General features: G+C 43.6%; 2 protein-coding genes across 7 annotated transcripts in view; both read left to right on the forward strand.

Moving 5' to 3' along the window:
• Positions 1–610: 610 nt before the first annotated feature.
• LOC118397501 (bromodomain and WD repeat-containing protein 3-like) lies at positions 611–17,895 on the forward strand. 4 transcript variants are annotated; one of them, XM_035792340.2, is made up of 41 exons: positions 611–846; positions 948–1,006; positions 1,113–1,142; positions 1,358–1,417; positions 2,340–2,490; positions 2,615–2,713; positions 2,884–3,044; positions 3,128–3,349; positions 3,743–3,843; positions 3,931–4,001; positions 4,248–4,348; positions 4,518–4,558; positions 4,848–4,949; positions 5,041–5,194; positions 6,880–7,014; positions 7,111–7,239; positions 7,329–7,554; positions 7,797–7,985; positions 8,189–8,378; positions 8,548–8,638; positions 8,740–8,883; positions 9,004–9,074; positions 9,164–9,401; positions 9,534–9,650; positions 9,892–9,999; positions 10,151–10,275; positions 11,533–11,615; positions 11,726–11,837; positions 11,957–12,018; positions 12,108–12,263; positions 12,409–12,655; positions 12,744–12,813; positions 12,901–12,948; positions 13,070–13,195; positions 13,280–13,432; positions 13,613–13,782; positions 13,890–14,185; positions 14,285–14,449; positions 14,660–14,980; positions 15,117–15,266; positions 15,395–17,895. In XM_035792340.2, exons 1-41 carry the CDS (start codon positions 810–812, stop codon positions 16,777–16,779), a joined length of 6,696 nt encoding a protein of 2,231 aa, XP_035648233.1. In that variant the 5' UTR covers positions 611–809; the 3' UTR covers positions 16,780–17,895. The 4 variants fall into 4 exon arrangements, with proteins under 4 accessions (XP_035648233.1, XP_035648232.1, XP_035648235.1 ...); XM_035792339.2 differs by having other exon boundaries at positions 612–846; positions 15,117–15,272; XM_035792342.2 differs by having other exon boundaries at positions 612–846; positions 13,890–14,062; positions 15,117–15,272.
• Positions 17,896–22,106: 4,211 nt separating this feature from the next.
• Positions 22,107–24,249, forward strand: part of LOC118397502 (mitochondrial intermediate peptidase-like) — a 44,064-nt gene continuing 41,921 nt past the window's right edge. The window contains exons 1-2 of one of the 3 annotated variants that reach the window (XM_052467744.1): positions 22,107–22,599; positions 22,868–23,041. In XM_052467744.1, coding sequence (XP_052323704.1) covers positions 22,450–22,599; positions 22,868–23,041 — 324 coding nt within the window. In that variant the 5' untranslated portion in view covers positions 22,107–22,449. The remainder of the gene's footprint in view (positions 22,600–22,867; positions 23,042–24,249) is intronic. The other 2 variants (XM_035792343.2, XM_035792344.2) reach the window with 2 other exon arrangements.

Genomic DNA, 24,249 nt, shown 5'->3' on the forward strand with positions numbered 1-24,249 from the left:
TTATCCCATCTAGTCAAGACCCCTCAAATGCGAGTGCAGGATGGGATAGACAGACACCACATCCGAGACTAGAACAATATACTGTATTTACATGGATGTAAGAAAAGCGGGTCTATCATGTCATATCTCCAGACAAATGTAAAAAAAAAAAAATCAACTACAGTATTTCGCCAATTTGTCAATGCAATTGAAGCCTACTATGCACTGCACGGGCTGATAATGCATTGTTCTCGTCAGCATTGCATGGCCCGTTTGTCTATACACCACACAGAGGTTTTTCTTTTATTCAGTTGAGTTATTGAAACAGCCTAAGTAGTGAAGCGAAGTGCACTAAAGACTAATCGCACAGAGTAAAATGAAGGATAATAAAACGTGACAGATTTGTCTCGCTAACACGTGACGTCATCACCAAGACACGACCTTGTCGAAGAAAAGACAACAGTGCGGTCTTTAAACTATAATTCCGCATATAGAAATAGCTTTATTTATATTGATCCAAAGCTTTCGAATTTATTTATTTAAAGATAATATTAGTGCAATTAGCGGCCGAGCTTCGCTTTGTCTTTGTTGTAGTCGAACAAAATTGTAAGAGTTGTTCCCCACCCCCTATTTCCTCTGCTGTGGCGGAAGTAACTAGTATTGCTGAGGCCTCATCCTTCCAATGGCGACTGAAAAAAGGCTGATTAGAAAGCGGGAGCAACCGTGGAGGGGGTCAGAGCAGTGTAACCGAAATTAAATAAATATATCATACTCTCACTAGTCATAAAGTTAGTTTACAATTGTACACCAACCAAATCACGGCTGATTCAATGGCCAAAAGTCGGAATATTTCGCTCCTTGAATCGGGTAAGGCGCATATAGTTGCCTAATTTATTGCTTAAATTATAGATAAAGCTTGATTTAATTGATATCCAATTGTGGTTCTATTTTCTGCTATTCACTTACAGAGCTATATTACCTAATTTCACGTTTTCTGACAACGGGTCCATGTCGGAGAGCGGCTGAGGTAAATTGGCGTGCCTTATTGACAATTTCTTACTATTCCACATTTTTGGCGAATAGTAAATGAAAGCAGCATATTCGAAACACCTATTTGTTTTAATCAATTGCAGGTTCTAGCGAGCGAACTAGAAGAATATCAGGTGTGTATTCCGGCAGCAGCGGCGTTCTGCAGTCGATGTATGTAGCTAGCGATCCCGATTGGACTGGAACGTAAAACTTGTCTCACTCACGACTTAATGCTTCTCTGACCGCCTCACTCGTTTGACATCACACGTTTTTACTAACTAAATGTCTGACAGTGTTTCTAGCATTCTTCAGTGTTGTGATTTACACTAATGCGCACCATTTTGGATAGCTTTTACCCTGCAGATTAGACTGGCAAGGACATGAACATCCAAGATCTTACGAAGATTTGGTAAGTCTATAATCAATAGAGATGTAAAACTCATTGTCGAATATCTGTTATTGTTGAATGACAACCACGTTGTGTGTCCATGCTTGGGCCATTTACTCTTTGTTCAATCAGATTTAATCGTTGTTACATTGTTGTTGCATAATAAACAGCTTTTTAACTTTTACCGGTATGTAGGATTACGTATTTTCGTATGTGTCGAAAGCTTGACACTAGTATAGAAACAAAATTGATATAGCATTTATAAATATATCTGTTGTACTGCAGATTGGGTGGGGACACAGATTGTGGTTCTGGCTACGTCAGGACACCACTGTTGACCAATCCACGCCCTAGAAAGGCTGTCGTTGCGCTATTTTCCTTGTGACCTGTGTTGTGATTCGTCCGTTGATGAATGTGTTTTACATAAAACGTTCTGCCCACAAGGAATGTAGCACACTGGTGGAACGAGATCAGGTGTACATGAAGAACCCTAGTTCAGTTTTTTTTTTTGCCCCTAGAAAAATTAATAAATTTATATTTTCTTACAATGCCACTGGCTGACAGTGTACTGAAATATTAGACAAAGACTTTGATCTAAATAATAAATAGACAATGTGGTTGCAGTACTGTAGTTTTGTGATTCCTGGTGTCATCATTGTTTACATTTTTAACATTTTAGTCATTTATCAGATGCGCCAGAGCAATTTACAAGAGCAATTAGGGTTAAGTGCCTTGCTCAAGGGCACAACAACAGATTTGTCACCTAGTCTCCTCTGGGATTCGAACCAGCGACCTTTCGGTTACTGGCCCAACGCTCTTGCCTGCTACCCAACCTACAAATGTTGTGATGGCTTGAGTAACAAAGCATATATAGTGGTTTAACTTGTAACAATGAAAGCTGGATGAGTCATTCTGCTCATCAACAATGTTTGATCCCCCCTAGGTTGCATCCAACAGACACATTGCACCTGACCATTTGCTGCAGATCTGTAAGCAGATTGGGCCGATTCTGGACAAAGAGGTGCCATCATGTGTTCCAGGCATACATTCCCTACTGGGAACCGGGAGGCAGTCCTTACTCAGAACATCAAAAGGTGTTCAACTTGACATGTCTTGTTTGAGCGTGAATTCTAAATGTATACATCAGCAACTATTCTTTCTGGAATTGAATTGTAAAATTAAATTATTAAATTGCCTTTTTATTTCCACCTCTTCCAGATTACGGCAATGTTCGGAGGAAAGGCTCATCATTTGCTACCCTGCACAGAGGGAGACCACCAGAGATGCATTTGACCTGCAGGGATCCTCCAAATCTAGGTTGGTATTCTCTGACACAAGATTGACATTTTCACACATGATTATTTTCTATTTATGCCGGTACTGTAAATGCAATGTGTTCTTATAACTCAACATGTGTTGTTTTCTGTTAACATGATTCTGTTATTATCATGCTTGGACTCTAAATCATAGTGTTTTGTCCAACACAGTGGAGGTGTACAGAGGAAGGGAGCTAACCGGTACTCAACGGTTCAGCGCTGTGAACCCTGTGAGCAACTATCAGCACATGCGGATGCACAGGAGGATTCTGGGTCATCTGTCTGCAGTCTACTGCATCGCTTTTGATCGAACCGGTCTCAGGATTTTCACTGTGAGTCATCATAAAGATCAAGTTCTTGGGGGAAATCATTTTAGGCTCATCACTTTATCTAGCTTATCAAATCTACTTTCAAGGGCTCGGATGACTGCTTGGTGAAAATATGGTCTTCGTTTGACGGGAGGCTGCACTCCACCCTGAGAGGACATTCTGCTGAGATCTCAGACCTGGCTGTCAGCTTCGAGAATACCTTGATGGCAGCTGGCAGCTGTGACAAAACCATCCGAGTGTGGTGCCTTCGTACCTGTGCCCCTATGGCTGTCCTACAGGGGCACAGTGGGTCCATTACCTCCCTACAGGTAGGAGCTTCTATCTTCCTCCAACACCCTTATTATGTTTTTATCTGTCTAATGTTAGCCAGGCAAAGAGTATGTAAGTTAATGCTGTCCACAGTTTTGCAAATGTAGAAAACCATGCAACAGTATAATGTGGTAACTGCACACATCTCTTTTTATCCCATTTTGTACATAATGTTGTGAAATCTGTTGTGAATGTAACGTTTAAAACTGCCTTCATTTTGCTGGAGCCCAGGAAGAGTAGCTGAATGGGGATCAATAAATACAAATACTTAACCTGGTTTGCTTCAGAAGCTCACATTGGACCACTAGTGTGTTGCTCTCAGTATAGATGTGGGTGCATAAGTCTGTCTATCTGGAACATCATTTAACTGGGTGAATTACATCTGTCCTCAGTTCTCACCATTTGCCAAGGGCTCAAAGCGATACCTGGTGTCCACTGGAACTGATGCAACAATCTGCTTTTGGCAGTGGGATGTCAATAACATACATTTCAGGTGAGTTTCAATTGCTGGTAATTTGATCAAGATAATAATTGCATCCTTACATCATAAGTCTGAAACATTTACACTCTGTTTGTAAAGTGATCGCCCGCAGAAGTTTACAGAGCGACCCAGGCCGGGAGTTCAGATGGTGTGCTCATCATTCAGTCCAGGTAATGATGTCAAGATAGCAGTTGTGTAAAAGAATGCTTTGGATCTTTAAATACATTCCTACAAGTTGATCATAGGGTACCTATTATACTCACCATAGCTGATACAATTTTCAACCGATGTATTGATCCAGCTTTTTACCTCACCAACTGTTACAAGTATAAGCTACTCTAACATGGGTATAGAGAGACTCTGAACCAAATTGGGATACATTTATAGTCATTTTTGTGTTTTATAAAACATTTTAGGTGGCATGTTCTTAGCAACGGGAAGTACTGATGATGTCATCAGAATATATTACCTGGGAGTTGGGAACCCTGAAAAAATATCAGAGCTTCATGAACACACGGTAAGATCCCTTGAAGATAAACCATCAAATAGCAGCAAAAAGCTGAACACAAGAAAATAATGAGTTTCTAAAAAAATCGTTAAATCCATTCAAGCTACAATACAATAAATACAAAAAACGTTGATGTAATATTCTAATCATTGTTGTCAATATATGTTCTCATTTTTAGGACAAGGTCGACAGCATCCAATTTTGCCACTCAGGAGAAAGGTATGATCAATGTGATTAGTTGAAGCATTCACCTTAGCCCAACAGTTTTTTACTTTATAACATAAGCAATCATGAGGATTGTCTAGAGCAGTGGTTCCCAACCTTTTTCGCTCACTGTATCACTAACTGAGATTTGCTCTTCCTGAAGTACCCCCTCATTTGCATTTTACCAGTAAGCCTATGGTCTCATGAGTCTTATCAAGTACCTCTTGTGCATAAGCCAAGTACCCCCAGGGACCCTTGTACCACTGGTCTAGAGTTCATTGTCTTGGTTTGCCTCGTCTCGTAGGTTTGTGAGTGGCAGTCGAGATGGCACAGCACGCATCTGGAGGCTGACTCAGCGTCAGCAGTGGAGGAGCCTTCTTCTCAATATGAATGCCACTCTACCAGGGTAAGGAATGAACAGCTTGACGGCACCATTACATACACCTACACATGCTTGTATCTATGTTTTCCTCCTTTCATATCGACTTTCTCCTCAGCTCGGAACACACAACCAATGAGGAAAGCTTTTTCAAGTCCAAGGTCACCATGGTAGCGTGGGATCGCCATGACAACTCAGTAATCACAGCCGTCAACAACCATATCCTAAAAGTGTGGAACTCCTACACGGGCCAGCTGCTACATATCCTTAAAGTAGGAGCAACCACATTGTCTTACATTCCATTTGTTTCACAAAGATAACTGAGGACATTTTGTATCTGTAACCACTAGTAGTGTAGATTGCCATCCTTCAACTGCAGTGCATTTGGGAAAGTCTTCATGCCCCTTCACTTTTTCCACATTTTGTTACGTTACGGTCTTATTGTAAAATGTATTAAGTAGTCTTTTTTCCCTCAATCTACACACAATACCCCATAATGACAAGGCGAAAACAGGTTTTTAGAAAAAAAAATACCAACTTTATTAAAAACAGATACCGTATGTACATAAGTATTCAGACCCTTTGCTATGAGACTTGAAATTGAGCTCAGGTACATCCTGTTTTCATTGATCATCCTTGAGATGTTTTGGAAAACTTGATTAGAGAACACCTGTGGTAAATCCAATTGATTGGACATTATTTGGAAAGGCTCACACCTGTCTATATAAGGTCCCACATTTGACAGTGCATGTCAGAGCAAAAACCAAGCCATGTGTTCAAAGTAATTGTCCGTAGAGCTCTGAGACAGGATTGTGTCGAGGCACAGATCTGGGGAAGGGTACCAAAACATTTCTGCAGCATTGAAGGTCCTCAAGAACACAGTGGCCTCCATCATTCTTAAATGGAAGAAGTTCGGAACCACCAAGACTCTTCCTAGAGCTGGCCGCTCAGCCAAACTGAGCAATCTGGTGAGAAGGGCGTTTGTCAGGGAGGTGACCAAGAACCCAATGGTCACTTTGACAGAGCTACAGAGTTCCTCTGTGGAGATGGACATTCCAGAAGGACAACAATCTCTGCAGTACTCCACCAATCAGGCCTTTATAGTAGAAGGCCAGACGGAAGCCACTCCTCAGTAAAAGTCACATGACAGCCTGCTTGGAGTTTGCCAGAACATGATTCTCTCGTCTGCGGCAGGGACTGGGAGACTAGTCGGGATCGAGGGAAATATGAACGGAGCAAAGCACAGAGAGATTCTTGATGGAAACCTGCTCAGGACCTCAGACTGGGGCTAGGTTTCACCTTCCAACAGGACAATGTCCCTAAGCACACAGCCAAGACGATGCAGGAATGGCTTCGGGACAAGTCTTTGAATGTCCTTGATTGCCCCGGACTTGAACCCGATCGGACATCTCCGGAGAGACCTGAAAATAGCTGTGCAGCGACGCTCCCCATCCAACCTGATAGCGCTTGAGAGGATCTGCAGAGAAAAGTGGGAGAAACTTCCCAAATACAGGTGTGCCAAGCTTGTAGTGCGCTCAACAAAGTGCTGAGTAAAGGGTCTGAATACTTATGTAAATGTTATATTTCAGTTTATTTGAATACATTTGCAGATATTTCTAAAAACCTGTTTTAGCTTTGTCATTATGGGGTATTGTGTGTAGATTGATGGGGGGGGAATTATTCAACCTATTTTAGAATAAGGCTGCATGTAACAAAATGTGGAAAAAGTGAAGAGGTCTGAATATTTCCGAATGCACTGTATTTGTATATGAAGTATAGTTCTAGATTCCTTGGTCAAGAGGACATTATAGTTCTACAGTTTTTTTCCCCCCTTGTCACTGTAAGCATGCTTTTCAGGAACAGTTACTCAAATATTTTTGGTCAATGACTTGGTAAAATAGCTAAATATAGCACCAGACAGTGAGTTGACCTGACAGCTGTGTGATGCTCTGTACAGGGCCATGAGGCTGAGGTGTTTGTCCTGGAGCCTCACCCCTCAGATCCCAGGATCATGCTGTCTGCTGGCCACGACGGAAACGTCTTCATCTGGGACATCGTCCGGGGCACAAAGACACAGCACTACTTCAACATGGTGAGGAGGAGCCACGCACCACAGAAGACTTAACAGTAACATCCATTCTCTCCAACTATGACTAACTCCATCTTGGTTGCTCTGTCTGCCCTACAGATTGAGGGCCAGGGTCATGGTGCTGTTTTTGACTGCAAGTTCACTCCCGATGGCCAGCGCTTTGCCTGCACAGACTCCCACGGCCATCTGGTCATATTCGGCTTTGGGAGCTCCAAGCCATATGAGAAGGTAAGGATGCAGCTCCTACTACATATATGTATAAGAAAGAGTCTTCTATTCAATGGTTGGAGATTGACTGCCTGTCTGTCTTTGTCCAGCTTCCAGATCAGGTGTTTTTCCACACCGACTATCGGCCACTGATCCGTGACGCCAACGGCTTTGTGTTGGACGAGCAGACCCAGCAGGCACCCCACCTCATGCCTCCTCCCTTCCTGGTGGATGTGGATGGGAACCCCCACCCACCCAGATACCAGCGACTGGTCCCTGGGAGGGAGAACATTGCAGACGAACACCTGGTGCCTCAGCTGGGATATGTCGCCACAAGTATGTTAACTACCTCATTACTTGACTATCTCAGTCTTCCTGCTTTGACCATATCTTTGAGTTAATTTGACTATGTTAATTTGACAAAAGGATGTCATTTATAAACAAGTCTACTCCTAAACTGTTAATCTCTAGAACATTATTCCTGAAATACAAGTTGAAATTAAATGTGTAAATGATCTTTTAGTTGCCAGGATAATTTGACTATGTCAAATTAACTGTGTCCATGTTGTCCAACTCAGGTGATGGCGAGGTGATGGAGCAGGTCATCAGTCAGTTGACCACGGACCACGAAGAGGCAACGGCCAGACGCAGCGTTCTGGATGACGCCATCAGGCAGCTGCAGGAGCAGCAGGACAGGCAGAGCAGACCAGGGACACAGGCCCCAGCAGAGGCCCCTGCATTCCCAGCCCCCAGCACCCCACGTAGAGGTACCAAGATAATGTTCCTAGCTCTCTTTTCCTTTCCATAAACTACCATTGCTCTTGGGCATGCTCAAATACTTCACATTCCTACATGTTGATGATTAAGGACTCCATTAGAAATGGAAAATACCCCCTCATCCCTTATGGTTAAATTAATGATTGGGTCCTAGACAAGCAGTCATGTTGTCTTTCCTCCTCTCTGTACCCAGCATCAGTGAATGAGCGAGGTGCAGCTGAGGTGCAGTCGTCCCCTAACGTGGGTCTGCGGCGCAGTGGGCAGGTGGAAGGGGTGAGACAGATGCACCAGAATGCCCCTCGCAGCCAGATGGCCACGGAGCGGGACCTGCAGGCCTGGAGACGCAGAGTGGTAGTACCCGAGCTCTCATCCAGCGGGTACAGGTGAGACAGACATCCCTCTATTCCTCAAACAACGGGGAGAGATCATCTGTATAGTTTATTATAAGACAAAAGGATGTCATTTGTAAACAAGTCTACTCCTAAACTGTTAATCTCTAGAACATTATTCCTGAAATGCAAGTTGAAATTAAATGTGTAAATGATCTTTTAGTTGCCAGGATGACTTCCGAATTACAAAAGGAGAGGAGGAGATTGCCATATACAATGCAAAGAAACGACGTGTGACATACGGCAGTTGTAGAGTAAGTAGACATATTTATTCATTTAAAAATCATGACTGACCACAGAGAATTTAAAATGATACTGATGTCATACCTGCATTTCTGCTTTGCTTCTGCCTCAGGATGATTCTGAAGATGAGGTGCCTTGCATCAAACGAGCACAGTCCCGCAAAAAGCAAAAAGTCTTCCAGCAGAGCAAAGATGGGATTGTGGAAGAATTAATTGAGTTCTCCTGTGAGGAGGGAGAAGAGACTGCAACATCTGAGGTATATTCTACAAACCTGTGTGATAAGAAATATGCTTTTGACATGTCCATTAAAGAATAACAAGCTATTTGGAATATTGGTGAAAGAGGTCAATCTTGCAATCTCCTTCCCCACCTCTAGGACCATGAGATGGACAGCAGTGAACTGGATTCATCCAATGAGGACGAGGAATGGAAAAGTGACAGTTCAAGGTACAGATAAGCTATTTGCTTCTCTTGATTCCTTGCAAAGGGGTACATGGCGTATGTCATTGTCATTTCGCTTGGCTTAATGTGAACAGAACTTATGTTGCCCATGACAGCCACTCGTCCAGTGAGTACTCTGACTGGACAGCAGACGCTGGGATTAACCTGCAGCCCTCCACTCCCATGTCATCACGGAAACGAGTTCGGCGCGAGCTTAGCAGCTCGGAGGAAGATAACGAGGAGGAAGAGGAGAAGCAGCAAAGTGACGAGGAAGAACGACCTCCTCAGACTAGCAAGCAGAAATCCAAGAAGCCCAAAAGCAAGATGCCCAAGGTTAGCCACTGTACTAACCTGCATATTTTGTTTATGTCAATGCTTGTATCCTGCTCTCTTATGACAAAAAGTAGTTTCACTTCCCTATTGAATATTAAATCAATCTTATGTAATTGTACATGTGTATCACAGTGGCCTAAAGCCAGGCCGTCGATGAACAGAGAAGTGTCCAACGAGTTCAGACCCTCAACGTGGATCACTGATGTCGTTCCCAGGAAGTCTCCCTTCGTTCCCCAGATGGGTGATGAGGTACGTGACTGTCTGGACCATATGGCTTCCCTACTGTTGTGTGCATCTTTGGGGTTGAAATCAGGAGGCTGGTGGGAGGAGCTATAGGTATTGATTAAATGGAACGGTATCAAACATATGGAATCCAATTTCGACCCCGTTCCATTAATTCCATTCCAGCTGTTTCAGTGAGCCTGTCCTCCTATAGCTCCCCCCACCAGCCCCCTCTGGTCTAATTAATGTTACCCTCTCTCTCCCTCAGGTAATCTATTTCCGCCAGGGTCACGAGGCGTATGTGGAGGCAGTGAACAGGAACAGCCTGTACCCCATTAACATGGAGAAACAGCCCTGGAGGAAGATGGAGCTGAGGGTAAGAACATCATATCCACTCTGCTCCAAACTAGGAAACGGATAAATCTGTCTTCTGCCGATGCAGTAGAAAATGGGTTAGTGTGTTGAGAGGGCCAGTGTCTGAAAGGACATTGTTGAAGAGTAACTTGAAATTCTTCTTCTCTCTACAGGACCAAGAGTTTGTTAAAATAACTGGGATCAAGTATGAAGTATGCCCTCCGACACTGTGCTGCCTGAAACTGACGCTCATTGACCATGGCACGGGCAAAATCACAGACAAATCATTTTATGTCAAGTAAATGATGCAACCACTTCAAAGTGTCTAACATACAGTGGGGAGAACAAGTATTTGATACACTGACCATTTTGCAGGTTTTCCTACTTACAAAGCATGTAGAGGTTTGTAATTTTTATCATAGGTACACTTCAACTGTGAGAAACAGAATCTAAAACAAAAATCCAGAATATCACATTGTATGATTTTTAAGTAATTAATTTGCATTTTATTGCATGACATAAGTATTTGATCACCTACCAACCAGTAAGAATTCCAGCTCTCACAGGCCTGTTAGTTTTTCTTTAAGAAGTTATCCTGTTCTCCACTCATTACTTGTATTAACTGCACCTGTTTGAACTAGTTACTTGTATAAAAGACACCGTCATGGATTAAAATCCTGCAGTGCACGCAAGGTCCCCCTGCTCAAGCCAGCGCATGTCCAGGCCCGTCTGAAGTTTGCCAATGACCATCTGGATGACCCAGAGGAGGAATGGGAGAAGGTCATGTAGTCTGATGAGACAAAAATAGAGCTTTTTGGTCTAAACTCCACTCGCCGTGTTTGGAGGAAGAAGAAGGAAGAGTACAATCCCAAGAACAACATCCCAACCGTGAAGCATGGAGGTGGAAACATCATTCTTTGGGGATGCTTTTCTGCAAAGGGAACAGGACGACTGCACCGTATTGAGGGGAGGATGGATGGGGCCATGTATCGTGAGATCTTGGCCAACAACCTCCTTCCCTCAGTGAGAGCATTGAAGATGGGTCATGGCTGGGTCTTCCAGCATGACAACGACCCGAAACACACAGCTAGGGCAACTAAGGAGTGGCTCCGTAAGAAGCATCTCAAGGTCCTGGAGTGGCCTAGCCAGTCTCCAGACCTGAACCCAATAGAAAATCTTTGGAGGGAGCTGAAAGTCCGTATTGCCCAGCGACAGCCCCGAAACCTGAAGGATCTGGAGAAGGTCTGTATGGAGGAGTGGGCCAAAATCCCTGCTGCAGTGTGTGCAAACCTGGTCAAGAACTACAGGAAACGTATGATCTCTGTAATTGCAAACAAAGGTTTCTGTACCAAATATTAAGTTCTGCTTTTCTGATTTCTCACAGTTGAAGTGTACCTATGATAAAAATTACAGACCTCTACATGCTTTGTAAGTAGGAAAACCTGCAAATTAGGCAAGTGTATCAAATACTTGTTCACCCCACTGTACATGTACGTTTTTACAGACATTACCAGAGACATTTGTTAACTTTGGGCTTCTGTACGCCTCCCCTCAGGTACCATGACATGCCGGATGTGATTGACTTCCTCGTGCTTCGGCAGAGTTATGACGAAGCACGCAGTAGAGTCTGGCAGCCAAGTAAGTTAACTACTCAAGGTAGAGTAATGCGTGAGATGAATGGGTCAACATTTCGAAGCAATATTTTCTGCATTTTCCCCCTTCTAAAATGGTATTATTCCTCACTGCAGATGACAGATTCCGGTCTGTAATAGATGATGCCTGGTGGTTTGGGATCATTATTTGTCAGGAGCCATACCAGCTTGAATATCCGGACAGTCATTTCCAGTGCTTCAAAGTCAGGTGAGAATGTATGATTGGGTCTGTGTTGTAGGAAACCAGTCAAAATGGTCTCGCAACGGTTGATGCCTTCTGCGGTGGATTGCATGCTTCTAACCTGCTTGGTTTTGCTTTGTTGCCAGATGGGACAATGGCGAAATGGAGAAGCTAAGTCCTTGGGATGTGGAAGCTATTCCAGAGGATGGTAAATTTAACAGACTCTGTTGTTGGAAATGTTTCATTCTAGGACAGATGTACTGTATGGTAACAATGGTGTGTGTATGTGCTCTTCAGCCCAGCAACCTGAGTGTATAGGTGGAGGGGTTCCAGTGACAGCAGAGGAGATGAGAGAGGTCATGTATAAACCCCAGACAGGAGAATGGGGTGAGAGGAGTAGAGACAACGAGTGTGAACGCATCATAGCAGGCATTGAGCAACTCATCACCGTTGGTAAGAACACTCACCTCACCACTGCATTTTGGTACTATTTCCTCCTCAGCAGACCTCGGATTGTATACCATTCCTAGATGGGCTAGTGAGGTTTTGAATTTCAAATTCACAGTACTTCTGATTTTGTTATTTTTTTTATTTACAGATATTGTAGCCCCATTTTCTGGCCCGGTGGACATAGTTCAGTACCCAACCTACTGCACGGTGATAGCCTTCCCTACAGACCTGAGCACCATCAGACTGAGACTTATAAATAGGTTCTACAGGCGACTGTCCTCTTTAGTTTGGGATGCCAGATACATTGTGCACAACGCCCGGACCTTCAATGAGCCAAGGAGCAAGATAGCCCATTCAGCAAAACTTATCACAGATGTCCTGCTAAAATTTATCAAGTGAGTTGTCCAAGTGTTATTGAGCTTTAACTTATACAGATAAATGTATCTGTATTTAACAACTTCTGTTGCTTTTTTATTTCCTCAGTCGACCTAGCTGTACAGATATTATGGAGATCTACAGTGCTATTGAAGACATGGACTATACGGATGACGAGGTAAATCAGGGTTGATCATCAAATCATTCATACCTTGCTGTGTAACATTAGGGTTGAACTGATATTAATTTGAATGTCCATTTCCAGGACCTGGAAGAGGCACCAGGCCCCTCTTCTGGACACAGACTGTGCCAGGTAAGTAATGAATGATGATGTAAAAACCAGAACATCTTTGTCTTAAAATCAGCAATAAAAATTTAGGGAAGTGGCTGGGATGTTGTCTTATATCTTATGTATGAGTCTCCCTTCACCCCAGCGCTCTGTGGAGACTGTACCTGACCAGGACTCCTGGAAGGGGCAGTGCAAGCGCCTGATGAACTATGTCTTTGAGTGTGAGGACTCCGAGCCCTTCAGAAAGCCTGTGGATCCTACCTCTTACCCAGTAAGAGAACACAGAGTTCTACTGTAATAATGACTCTGGCTTTGACAGAACTGTTGATCTAATGTGGCTCATGTCTGTTTGCAGGACTACCTTAGCATCATTGACACTCCCATGGACTTTGGGACTGTGAAGGGGACCCTTGAGGAGGACCGCTATGAAAACCCCATGGAGCTCTGCAAAGACATACGTCTGATATTTGCCAACGCTAAAGCCTTCACGCCAAACAAACGCTCAAAGGTATTTCCGCTCTTGCATTTCCAAACCATACAAGCGATTCCAGTGTAAGAAATTCAGCACTCTTCTATTGAGTTGATCTTCATTTGACATTGATGACAATCCAGAGCCTGACCAATCTAGGTACTAGGACCTGATGCCAAGTTGCTGTGCTCTACAGATTTTTATCTCCTCTGTCCCCAGATCTACAGTATGACTTTGCGGCTCTCTGCATTCTTTGAAGAGCGAATCAGAACAATCATATCGCAATACAAAACTGACGTCAAGAGCAGCGAGAAGCTCCGCCGCAGCCAGAGGTTCCGGAAGAAGCTTCAGCACCACGAGTCTACTGTACCCAGCACTAACACCACAAGGTAGGCCTCACTTCTACTGCCCACAGACCTCATTGGGCTTAAGGAAATGTACTTGTGTGGTCCACAGGACCTACAGCACTACTAATGATATTGTTATTTCCCTTCAGCCAAAAGAAGGCTGCTCTTAAGACTCAGGAAAAAGTGGAAGTGGCGTCAACGACTAAATCTACCTCATCCAAAGTGTCTGCTACCGAGAGAACCAGGAGAAGGAACCAAAGCAGTGACAGCTCAGGCCACAGCTCTTCTGAAGCCTCCTCAGGGTCAGACTCTGAGATTGAGAGTGAGTTATCTATGAGTGACTCTGAAGAGGAGAAATGCCCGGGGTCCTCACGGCACCATCACAGCAGAGAGACCAGGGGAACCAGAAGAGTCACCAGGAACAAGGGGGCAAAAAAGAAAAAAAGTTAGGATTTCACATAAATCTGGTAGAAGGCAGTTTGCAAGACATCCCTTAGTCTCTGTCCCTCTAATAAAATCCCTGTTTTTTGACGATTTATTTCAGTTGCCGAGAGCGAGGAAGAGTCCTCCAATGAGGGGGAGGAGAGTGAGGACGGTAGGAAGTTGTCAAACTCTTTGTCTCGTCAATTCCCAATTAGGACCAGCTGCAGGAGCACCAGGCTGACCAGGAACAATGCTGTTGCCCATAGGAAACGCACCAAACAGCCAGGTAAACACCATCGCACCATAGAGCAGGGAAAAGGAGAGGTAACTAGAGCAGGGAGTGGTCAGGCAAATGCCCTTACAGATGAAGAAAAATGCACAGACAACTGTCCTTATGGTTAAAGGTCTGAACTGCCTGTGGGAGCAGATTTTTTTTGTGTGTTATTATATGATTGTTAGCCATTTAAAATGTTGTTGCTGCTCTGTGTGTGTCCAGAGAGGGGTGCCCAGATGAATGGTCACAGCAGAAAATCTGGGCGAGAGAGACGGCTAAGCAGCGAATCTGAGAGATCACCATCCCAGGGTACAGACACTTACAGGGATGAGAATGTGGGCCGCAGGACAATGAAAAGGAAGACTGCCAGAGCGGCCGTCAACAAGATGAAGCTTCTGGAAGCCTCTGAGGAAAACTATGGTTCAGCCTCTGATGAAGAGGATAAACAAAGGAGGAAAAGCAGCCGCCATGCGACCCGAGTCAGCAAACGCACTACCGTGATCCAGAGCAGCTCTGAATCCGAGGAGCAGTCATCAGCACAGAGTGAGCACACAGTCAGCTTAGACTGGTTTGGATCAACTTTTATTGTTCATGGACTACTGTACCAGAGCCACAAAAGGGTACATTCATTGAAAAAACATTTAACACTGTTGGGTAACATATGCTTTCTTTCCCCTAGGTTCTAAAAAAGACAAGGATTCATTGGGTGATTGGGAGAACAATGAGGACAGTATTGAGAGTGAAGCTTCATCCTCTCGTTGTCATCAGAATGGAGAGAGTAAGAACTCCAGCAGCCGCAGAACGACCAGACAAGCTGCAGAGACGGGTGGTAAGGGTAAGAGCTACAGGCATACTGTAGGTGCTTTCAGTCATGGCTACTTAGTCATTTTACTTAGTCATGGCTAGCTCAGTCATTTGTTGCTGTAGTGTTAATGTTTGTATTTATCTCTATTTCAGATGATTTCTCTCATGTAAATGGGCACAGCACAAAACATGACAGTACTTCTGAGGAGGAGAGCTCTGATGGTGAAGAAGAGGAAGGAACTGTTGAGTCTCAGAAGTCCTCCAGAAGCTTGACAACCGCTGCAGTGAGTAAAATTAGAACTTGCATTACCAGTTATATGGCGGAAGAGAAGTCTGCCTCCAGAAAGAGACGGCACAAACCTCTGGCAAGCTCTGACGAGCAATACCGAGAACACTATACTCAAAAGCACCCTCACCAAAATGGGAGGAAGGTGGAGAAAGAACATGCTGAAGGCTCTGAGAAAAATAGTAAATTGCATTCAAAAAGCCAAGAACAAAAATCTGCCTCAACCCACAAACAGGATGTCCCCGAATCAGAGGAACTCAGTGACACTCCAAAGAGATCAAGCTCTCACAAAAAAAGAGTGAGGTCTGAGGAGGAGGAGGAGGAGGAAGAAGACAGCAACCACTCAGATTATGAATCTAAGGGAGAATCCAATAAACGTCAGTTGCGAAACAACAACAAAACCAAAATACAGAGTCACAATGACTCTGTTTCAGAGAGCGAGGAGGAAGTTGTACCCAACAGGAGAGCAAGGAGAAAACGACTGAGTGCTTCCTCAGAGGACGAATCTGATGGGAAGGAGAAGCATAGCCCTAGCAGGCGGCCTTGCCTTCGAGCCCAACCAAAAAAGAAATGCATCAATGAAGACTCTGAGGAGGACTTGAACTCAGAGATGCAAGGCAGTTGTAAGAATGGGAATAGCAATGCTGTTTCAGATAAAGGACATCAACACAACCGAAAAGCTTCCCCAGCTACTACAAAACAGTCTTCTTCCAAGAGAAAATGCATTTACACCTCAGACTCCTCAGACAACCCTTATGAAAAGAAACGGTGCATGCCCATGGCTAAGAGCTACTGTGAAGATGAGGGCGAGAGGGAAACAAAAAGATCCAACTACAAGTATCCCAAGAAGGAATCTAGATCCAAGTCTGAACCTGAGGACTGGAGTAGTCAGGAAGACACCTCTTCCCACCAAGGGTCAGAGGAGGAGGTTGAGTGTCCAAGGGGGAAGAGACGTTTGGAGCAACACAAAGGCAAGCGAAAGGAACGCTGCAGCAGCAGTGCCCACAGTTCTGCCTCTGAAAGCGAGGAGGACGAAGAGTCCTCTGCCAGCTCAGGGACCCAGAGCAGTCCAAAGAGGAAAAAACACAACAGGAGGGTCAGCGACAAGGGTGCCGCCCGACAACACCGGAGGGACCCGTCTGAGGCAGACAGTGACCAGTCATATGCAGAATTCCAGATAGGGGAGTGTGGAACGCGTATCAAGACCCGAAACCGTGGCAAACGAACGGTAACATATCACGACAGCGAATGAAGGCATAGCCAGAGAGACTAACTGGAGACCTTGAAGACACTTGATCGCCACATTAAAGGTAGTAGCACTGGAGCTTTTTCAAGAGGAAATGCTGTGAATCTGTTTCATTCAGGGATATTTATATTTTCTATGAAAAAAAATAGTAGTTTTATAAAATATAGCGCAAACCACCTCCCATTCTGCTTTTGTGATTTGGCCAGCTAAATAACTGTTCGGGGGAGCATTGTCAGCTTGGGTGCTATCTTAATATACCTCTGTTTAATCAAGCATATTTTGCTGGCTTGCACTAAGAAACACACTGTAAAGAGGTATTTCATACACTAGTTTCACATTAGGAACTCAGGGGTCAACTAAGTTTACTGTAGTCTCAGCCATTCAGTCTTGGGAGCTAGAGTAGGTAGGGACAATAAACATTTCCAGGATGGCGGTTTCAGTCCAAGCACACTTACTGAGACAACTAATCCACTTCACCCTCCTTTGACTTCAAGTCCTTTGTACATCCACATGAATGATCCTTTACTGTATTGTGAGGTGACTTGTTTATGAGCCAAAATGTACAAATTTGAATTCCTAAGTCGTCGTCCCCTCCCCCGTTCTTTTGTGTTTTTTTGGAGGGGGGGGGTGTGGTGTGAATTCTAGTCATGGAATGAGGTGTAAATATATGGGATTGACAATGGCATCTTTTGAAAGGTTTATGAGGATCACTCTGTAGCAAATGATTGCTTGTTTAAATTTGAGCATTAATTTCATTGTCTTGCCACGTGTCACAAATTGGTACCCTTTTGCCAAGTACAGGAAACCAAAAAGTACTTGCAAAATACTGTGATTTCTCATATTGGGAAGACATTCTAGTGTTATGTACTCTCAGTATTACATTTATTTTTGGAGAGAACTTAACTGCATTGAACTTTTTACCAGTCACAATTTAGTTATGTGTTGCGGCGGTCTTGAACTGTAATTGCATTGACATGTTTGCTAAATATTTTTCATACACTTTGATACAAACAGATTTCATAGAAAAATGTTACTGGTACCTGTATGGTTGTGGAGTACAAGAGGGCTGTTTTTTTTTCTTCTGTTTTTTTCTCTGTAATAAAGACATAAATTCAAGGCTCACTTTGTATGTGTTGTCAATGCATTCTTAACCATTCCTTAAAGTGAACAAAAATATAAACACAACTTCAAAGATTTTGCTGAGTTACAGTTTATATAAGAGGATCAGTCAATTGAAATAAATTCCATTAGGCCCTAATCTATAGATTTCACATGGCTGGGCAGGGGTGCAGCCGTGGGTGGCGCACCCACTGGGGAGCCAGGCCCAGCCAATCAAAATTATTTTTTCCCCACAAAAAAGGCTTTATTACAGATGAGTACAGATAGTAAGCTTTTTGTGCGTATGGAACATTGCTGGGATCTTTTATTTCAGCTCATGACACATGGGACAAACACTACATTGAATACATCCCACTAATGCTGTGTGGATCAATGTTTTTGCCACCGTGTGGATTGTATTTGAAGCAGTAGTTCAAAAACTAAGTGACAGCACCAATATATAATGCTGCGTTGATGTGCTAGTCGGAACTAGGAAACTGAAATGTTCAACTTTCTAACTGGTTGTAGTTATACATGTGCTGCGTTCAATGAATCTGTAAGTAAGACATTTCTGCATTTCCTAGTTCCGACTAGCATTTGAACGCAGCATAAATTATTGGACATCACTGGGGCTCATGCCTTGTTTTTATTAACTCGGAAATGTCGACTTGCTAATCTAGGTGGCAGTGTCGGATCCGAGTTACTCATTTGGGATGTAATCAGGGTGTTTTCACACTTGGACCCTTTCAGACTATTTTTGTGAACTCCATACGGTTCACTTATTTTTTTGTGTGCAGTGTGAATAGTCCATAGGAACTCAGACCCCTCAAAAGCCCCTGAAGCGAACCAAACTGAGACCCATCTCGAGAGGTGTTCTGAGTTGTGTTCCCTTTTTTGGGGGACAATGTGGCTCCCCAGGTTCGCTTGTCATTATTCCTGCACCACAAACTATCAAATAAAATTTTATTAGTCACATGCGCAGAAATACAACAGGTATTAAGGTAAAATGGTTACTTACGAGCCCCTAACCAATAAGTAAGTTTCAAAAGAATAAGATAAAAGTAACAAGTAATTAATGAGCACCAGTGAAATAACAATAGCAAGACTATATACAGGGGGGTACCGATACAGAGCCACTGCGGGGATACCGGTTAGTTGAGGTAATATGTACATGTAGAGTTAAGGTGACTATGCATAAATGACAACAGAGAGTAGCAGTGGTGTAAAGAGAGGGGGGCAATGAAAATAGTCTGGGTAGCCATTTGATTAGATGTTCAGGAGTCTTATGGCTTGGGGGTAGAAGTTGTTTAGACGCCTCTTGGACCTAAACTTGGCACTCCGGGACCACTTGCAGTGCGGTAGCAAAGAGAACAGTCTATGACTAGGGAGGCTGGAGTGACAATTTTTAAGGCCTTCCTCTGACACCGCCTGGTATAGAGGTCCTGGATGGCAGAAAGCTTGGCCCCAGTGATGTGCTGGGCTGTTCGCACTACCCTCTGTAGTGTCTTGCGGTCGGAGCCTGAGCAGTTGCCATACCAGGCAGTGATGCAACCATGCTTTCGATGGTGCTGTAGAACCTTTTGAGGATCTGAGGACCCATGACACATCTTTTCAGTCTCCTGAGGGGGAATAGGTTGTGTTGTGCCCTCTTCACAACTGTCTTGGTGTGTTTGGACCATGTTAGTTTGTTGGTGATGTGGACATCAAGGTACTCGAAGCTATCAACCTTCTCCACTGCAGCCCTGTCGATGAGAATGGGGACGTGGTCTGTGCTATTTTTCCTGTAGTTCACAATCATCTCCTTTGTCTTGATCGCATTGAGGGAGAGGTTGTTGTCCTGGCACCACACGGCCAGGTCTCCGACCTCCCTATAGGCTCTCTCGTAGTTGTCGGTGATCACTAGACTGCAACACCGTTTCCTCTACCATAAACCATTTACATTACATTTACATTTAAGTCATTTAGCAGACGCTCTTATCCAGAGCGACTTACAAATTGGTGCATTCACCTTATGACATCCAGTGGAACAGCCACTTTACAATAGTGCATCTACATCTTTTAAGGGGGTGAGAAGGATTACTTTATCCTATCCTAGATATTCCTTAAAGAGGTGGGGTTTCAGGTGTCTCCGGAAGGTGGTGATTGACTCTGCTGTCCTGGCGTCGTGAGGGAGTGTGTTCCACTATTGGGGAGCCAGAGCAGCGAACAGTTTAGACTGGGCTGAGCGGGAACTGTACTTCCTCAGTGGTAGGGAGGCGAGCAGGCCAGAGGTGGATGAACGCAGTGCCCTTGTTTGGGTGTAGGGCCTGATCAGAGCCTGGAGGTACTGAGGTGCCGTTCCCCTCACAGCTCCGTAGGCAAGCACCATGGTCTTGTAGCGGATGCGAGCTTCAACTGGAAGCCAGTGGAGAGAGCGGAGGAGCGGGGTGACGTGAGAGAACTTGGGAAGGTTGAACACCAGACGGGCTGCGGCGTTCTGGATGAGTTGTAGGGGTTTAATGGCACAGGCAGGGAGCCCAGCCAACAGCGAGTTGCAGTAATCCAGACGGGAGATGACAAGTGCCTGGATTAAACCCTTTCACATTGGTGCCACAAAAGAGAGAAGTTGATGATGTGCAGGTTGGCAGAAAAATATGGGTGCTGTTTTGGACAGGCCTATTGATTAGTGATTGTCAAGGATGCACAGAAATTCTTAAATATTAGTTTTTAGTTCAGATTAGTTGTTTACAATATGTGATCTTTAGGCTAAGAAAGCTGCATAAACCTTTTATTCGATTGTAGGTTTTGAATAGTGTGAGAAGACACCAACATAAGTCGCTCTGGATAAGAGCGTCTGCTAAATGACTTAAATGTAAATGTAAATATCACAAGAGAGTCCAAATCAATTATAGCTCTTAATGAGGCAGTAGCCTACATGGGGTGTACAATTTTCAATTACAGCACAATTCTTTTTTACTCCCCTTTTCAATCTTGTCTCATCACTGCAACTCCCTAACGGGCTCGGGAGGCGAAGGTTGAGTCATGCGTCCCCCGAAACATGACCCGCCAAACCGCGCTTCTTAACACCCGCTGGTTTAACCCTGATGCCAGCCGCACCAATGTGTCGGAGGAAACACAACCGAGATTAGACTGCAGGTGCCCGGCACGCCACAAGGAGTTGCTAGAGTGTGATGAGCCAAGTAAAGCCTCCCCCGGCAAAACTTCTCCTAACGCGGATGACACTGCGCCGCCCTATTGGGTTTTCAGATCATGGCCAGGTGTAATACAGTGACGCCTCTAGCACTGCAATGCAGTGCCTTAGACCGCTACGCCACTCGGGAGGCCCTTTTACAGCATGATTTAATCTGCAGTTATTCTTCTGTTATTTATTATTACCAATAATATGTAAATGTTAATAGTATCTTCTGATTACAATTATTTATCATATTTTAATTTATTTGCAATCTATTATCTTCATGTACTCATATCTCCACCAGACACAGCCTGGTTCCGCTCTAGGTTTCTTCCTAGGTTCCTGCCTTTCTAAGAAGTTGTTCCTAGGCACCGTGCTTCTACATCTGCAATGCAATGCTGTTTGGGGTTTTAGGCTGGGTTTCTGTATAAGCACTTTGTGGCATCTGCTGATGTAAAAGGGGCTTTATAAATACATTTGATTTGATTTAGTTATATCTAGCTGTCTAATAACGCATTCTGACGGAATGGCTTGTCCTGCACTTTGTAAAAAAACAGAGTGCATTGAGTGAATGTCCTTTCTAAACATACAGTAGCAATGTGAATGCAAAGAGGACTCAGACCACAAAATAGGTGAAGTGAACTGGTAAAAAATGTGAGTCCTCATTCAAAGGCCAGGGCAGTGTGAATACAAAGATAAGAGTTATTTTGCTTCTTTTTTTTTTACACCAGAATTCACAGTAAAGAGTACTGAGATCGTTTATTTTAAAGAGGACTGACTATATGTGATAACGCCTTCAGAATTAACCAATAGGAAGCTCTACGCAAATATCCTACGTTCATTTTAATTCGGAGGTCCCAAGTTTCCGACAGGACATGAACGAGGCATAAACCCATTTTATAAATCTTTCAGCACTTTCGGTATAAATTATGCTATATGTTACAGGCAAAACAATTATTTATAGTTATGCATACCATTCCGCACCATTAAGACATATTTTGGAATATTAATGTAGTGCCAAGTTGATCAAGTAAATGTGGCAATATACATTTTGATCAATTTATAGTATTCTTCAGCACAAAAATGCATTTCCCAATCATTAGCTAACATGTGGAAGCTGTTCGCTTGACTGTCAAATTCTACCAAATGCTTGCTAAAAACATATTTTACGTTTATCACTGGACAGTTAGCTATCAACCCATCTGAAGATATCTGGATTTTGCGTGTACAATACTTAACTTTATTCTTCAGCCTAATCATTCAAAGTGGATTGGTAGCTAAATTATTGGTTAACGTTAGCTAGCATGTACTCGAAGTCGTTTCTCCATTGTTTACAGTACTAGCCGAGTCAGTGGGTTAGTCAGTCAAGTCATATGTAGATCGCTAATTAACGTAAGTGCATTATCATGTCAGCTTGCAAGCGTTTGCTTTACATTGTAAAACACAGAGGGATATGGCCATCGATATGGAGGAGAAATGTCACCACTTGGTCACCTGTAGGAGCTGCCTTCAATGCCAAACCTCACAGAAGACTTGAGTTGTTTGAAAAAAATGTGGTATGTTAATCAAGTCATGAAACTACAGTATTCCCAAATGTATTTTAGCCTATGTGATGTAGCTAGTTGTTGTTTTATCTAACACTACTGTATTTGATTTGCACTTGTCACTATACTGTTTTTTACAAACACTGCTTTGTCCTTCAGTCAAGAAAAGTAACTAATAGTCAGATTTTTCTGTTCACATAGTATTTGGTCTAGACTAGTAACAGTATTTTAAATTCCAACCCACATGATGTAGTCAAACGGTATCCTAAAACCTTCACAGGGCTTGTTTGGAGTCCCAGAGCTGAGCTCCCCTGCTGGCTTCGAGGTGACCACTAAAAGGGCTCTGAAGGACACACAGGAACTGGTGGATAAAGTCTGCAGCAGCCCTCCTGGAGCTGTTACTGTGGCGACTTTTGACCAACTCTCAGACGGCTTGTGCAAAGTAGCAGACCTGGTAAGATGTATACAGTACCAGTCAAAAGTTTGGACACACCAACTCATTTAAGGGTTTTTCTTTATTTTATCAATTTTCTAAAGTGTAGAATAATAGTGAAGACATTAAAATGATTAAATAACGCATATGGAATCATGTAGTAACCAAAAGTGTAAATATGAATATATTTTAGATGATTCAAAGTAGCCACCCTTTGCCTTGATGACAGCTTTGCACACTCTTGGCATTCTTCACCTTGAATGCTTTTCCAACAGTCTTGAAGGAGTTCCCACATATGCTGAGCACTTGTTGGCTGCTTTTCCTTCATTTTGCGGTCAGACTCACCCCAAACCATCTCAATTGGTTTGAGGTTGTGTGATTGTGGAGGCCAGGTCATCTGATGCAGTACTCCATCACTCTCCTTCTTGGTCAAATAGCCTTTACACAGCCTGAAGGCGTGTTGGGTCATTGCCCTGTTGAAAAACTAATAATAATCCCACTAAGAGCAAACAAGATGGGGTGGGATAACACTGCAGAATGCTGTGGTAGGCATGCTGGTTAAGTGTGCCTTGAATTCTAAATAAATCCCTGACAGTGTCACCAGCAAAGCACCATCACACAACCACCTCCATACTTCACGGTGGGAACCACACATGCGGAGATCATCCGTTCACCCACTCTGCGACACAGAGGTTGGAACCAAAAATCTAAGGACAGACCAAAGGACAGATTTACACTGGACTAATGGCTGTTGCTTGTGTTTCATGGCCCAAGCAAGTCTCTTCTGCTTATTGGTGTCCTTTAGTAGTGGTTTCTTTGCAGCAATTCAACCATGAAGGCCTGATTCACGCATTCTCTTCTGAACAGTTGATGTTGAAATGTGTCTGTCATTTGAACTCTGAAGCATTTATTTTGGGCTGCAATTTATCACCCCTTAGAGGCTGGTAACTCTAATGAATGTATCCTCTGCAGCAGAGGTAACTCTGGGTCTTCCTTTCCTGTGGCGGTCCTCATGATAGACAGTTTCATCATCAGGGAGGCAAACTAGTCACCTTTCGGCGAAATTCGCAGTTTTGAATCCAAAATAGGTGACCTACGTGGTTCGTGTAGATTTTACATTTACATTTAAGTCATTTAGCAGACGCTCTTATCCAGAGCGACTTACAAATTGGTGCATACACCTTATGACAACCAGTGGAACAGCCACTTGCATCTAAATCTTGTTGGGG

The sequence above is a fragment of the Oncorhynchus keta genome, chromosome 18, assembly GCF_023373465.1.
Source record: "Oncorhynchus keta strain PuntledgeMale-10-30-2019 chromosome 18, Oket_V2, whole genome shotgun sequence".
Classification (NCBI taxonomy): Eukaryota; Metazoa; Chordata; class Actinopteri; order Salmoniformes; family Salmonidae; genus Oncorhynchus; species Oncorhynchus keta.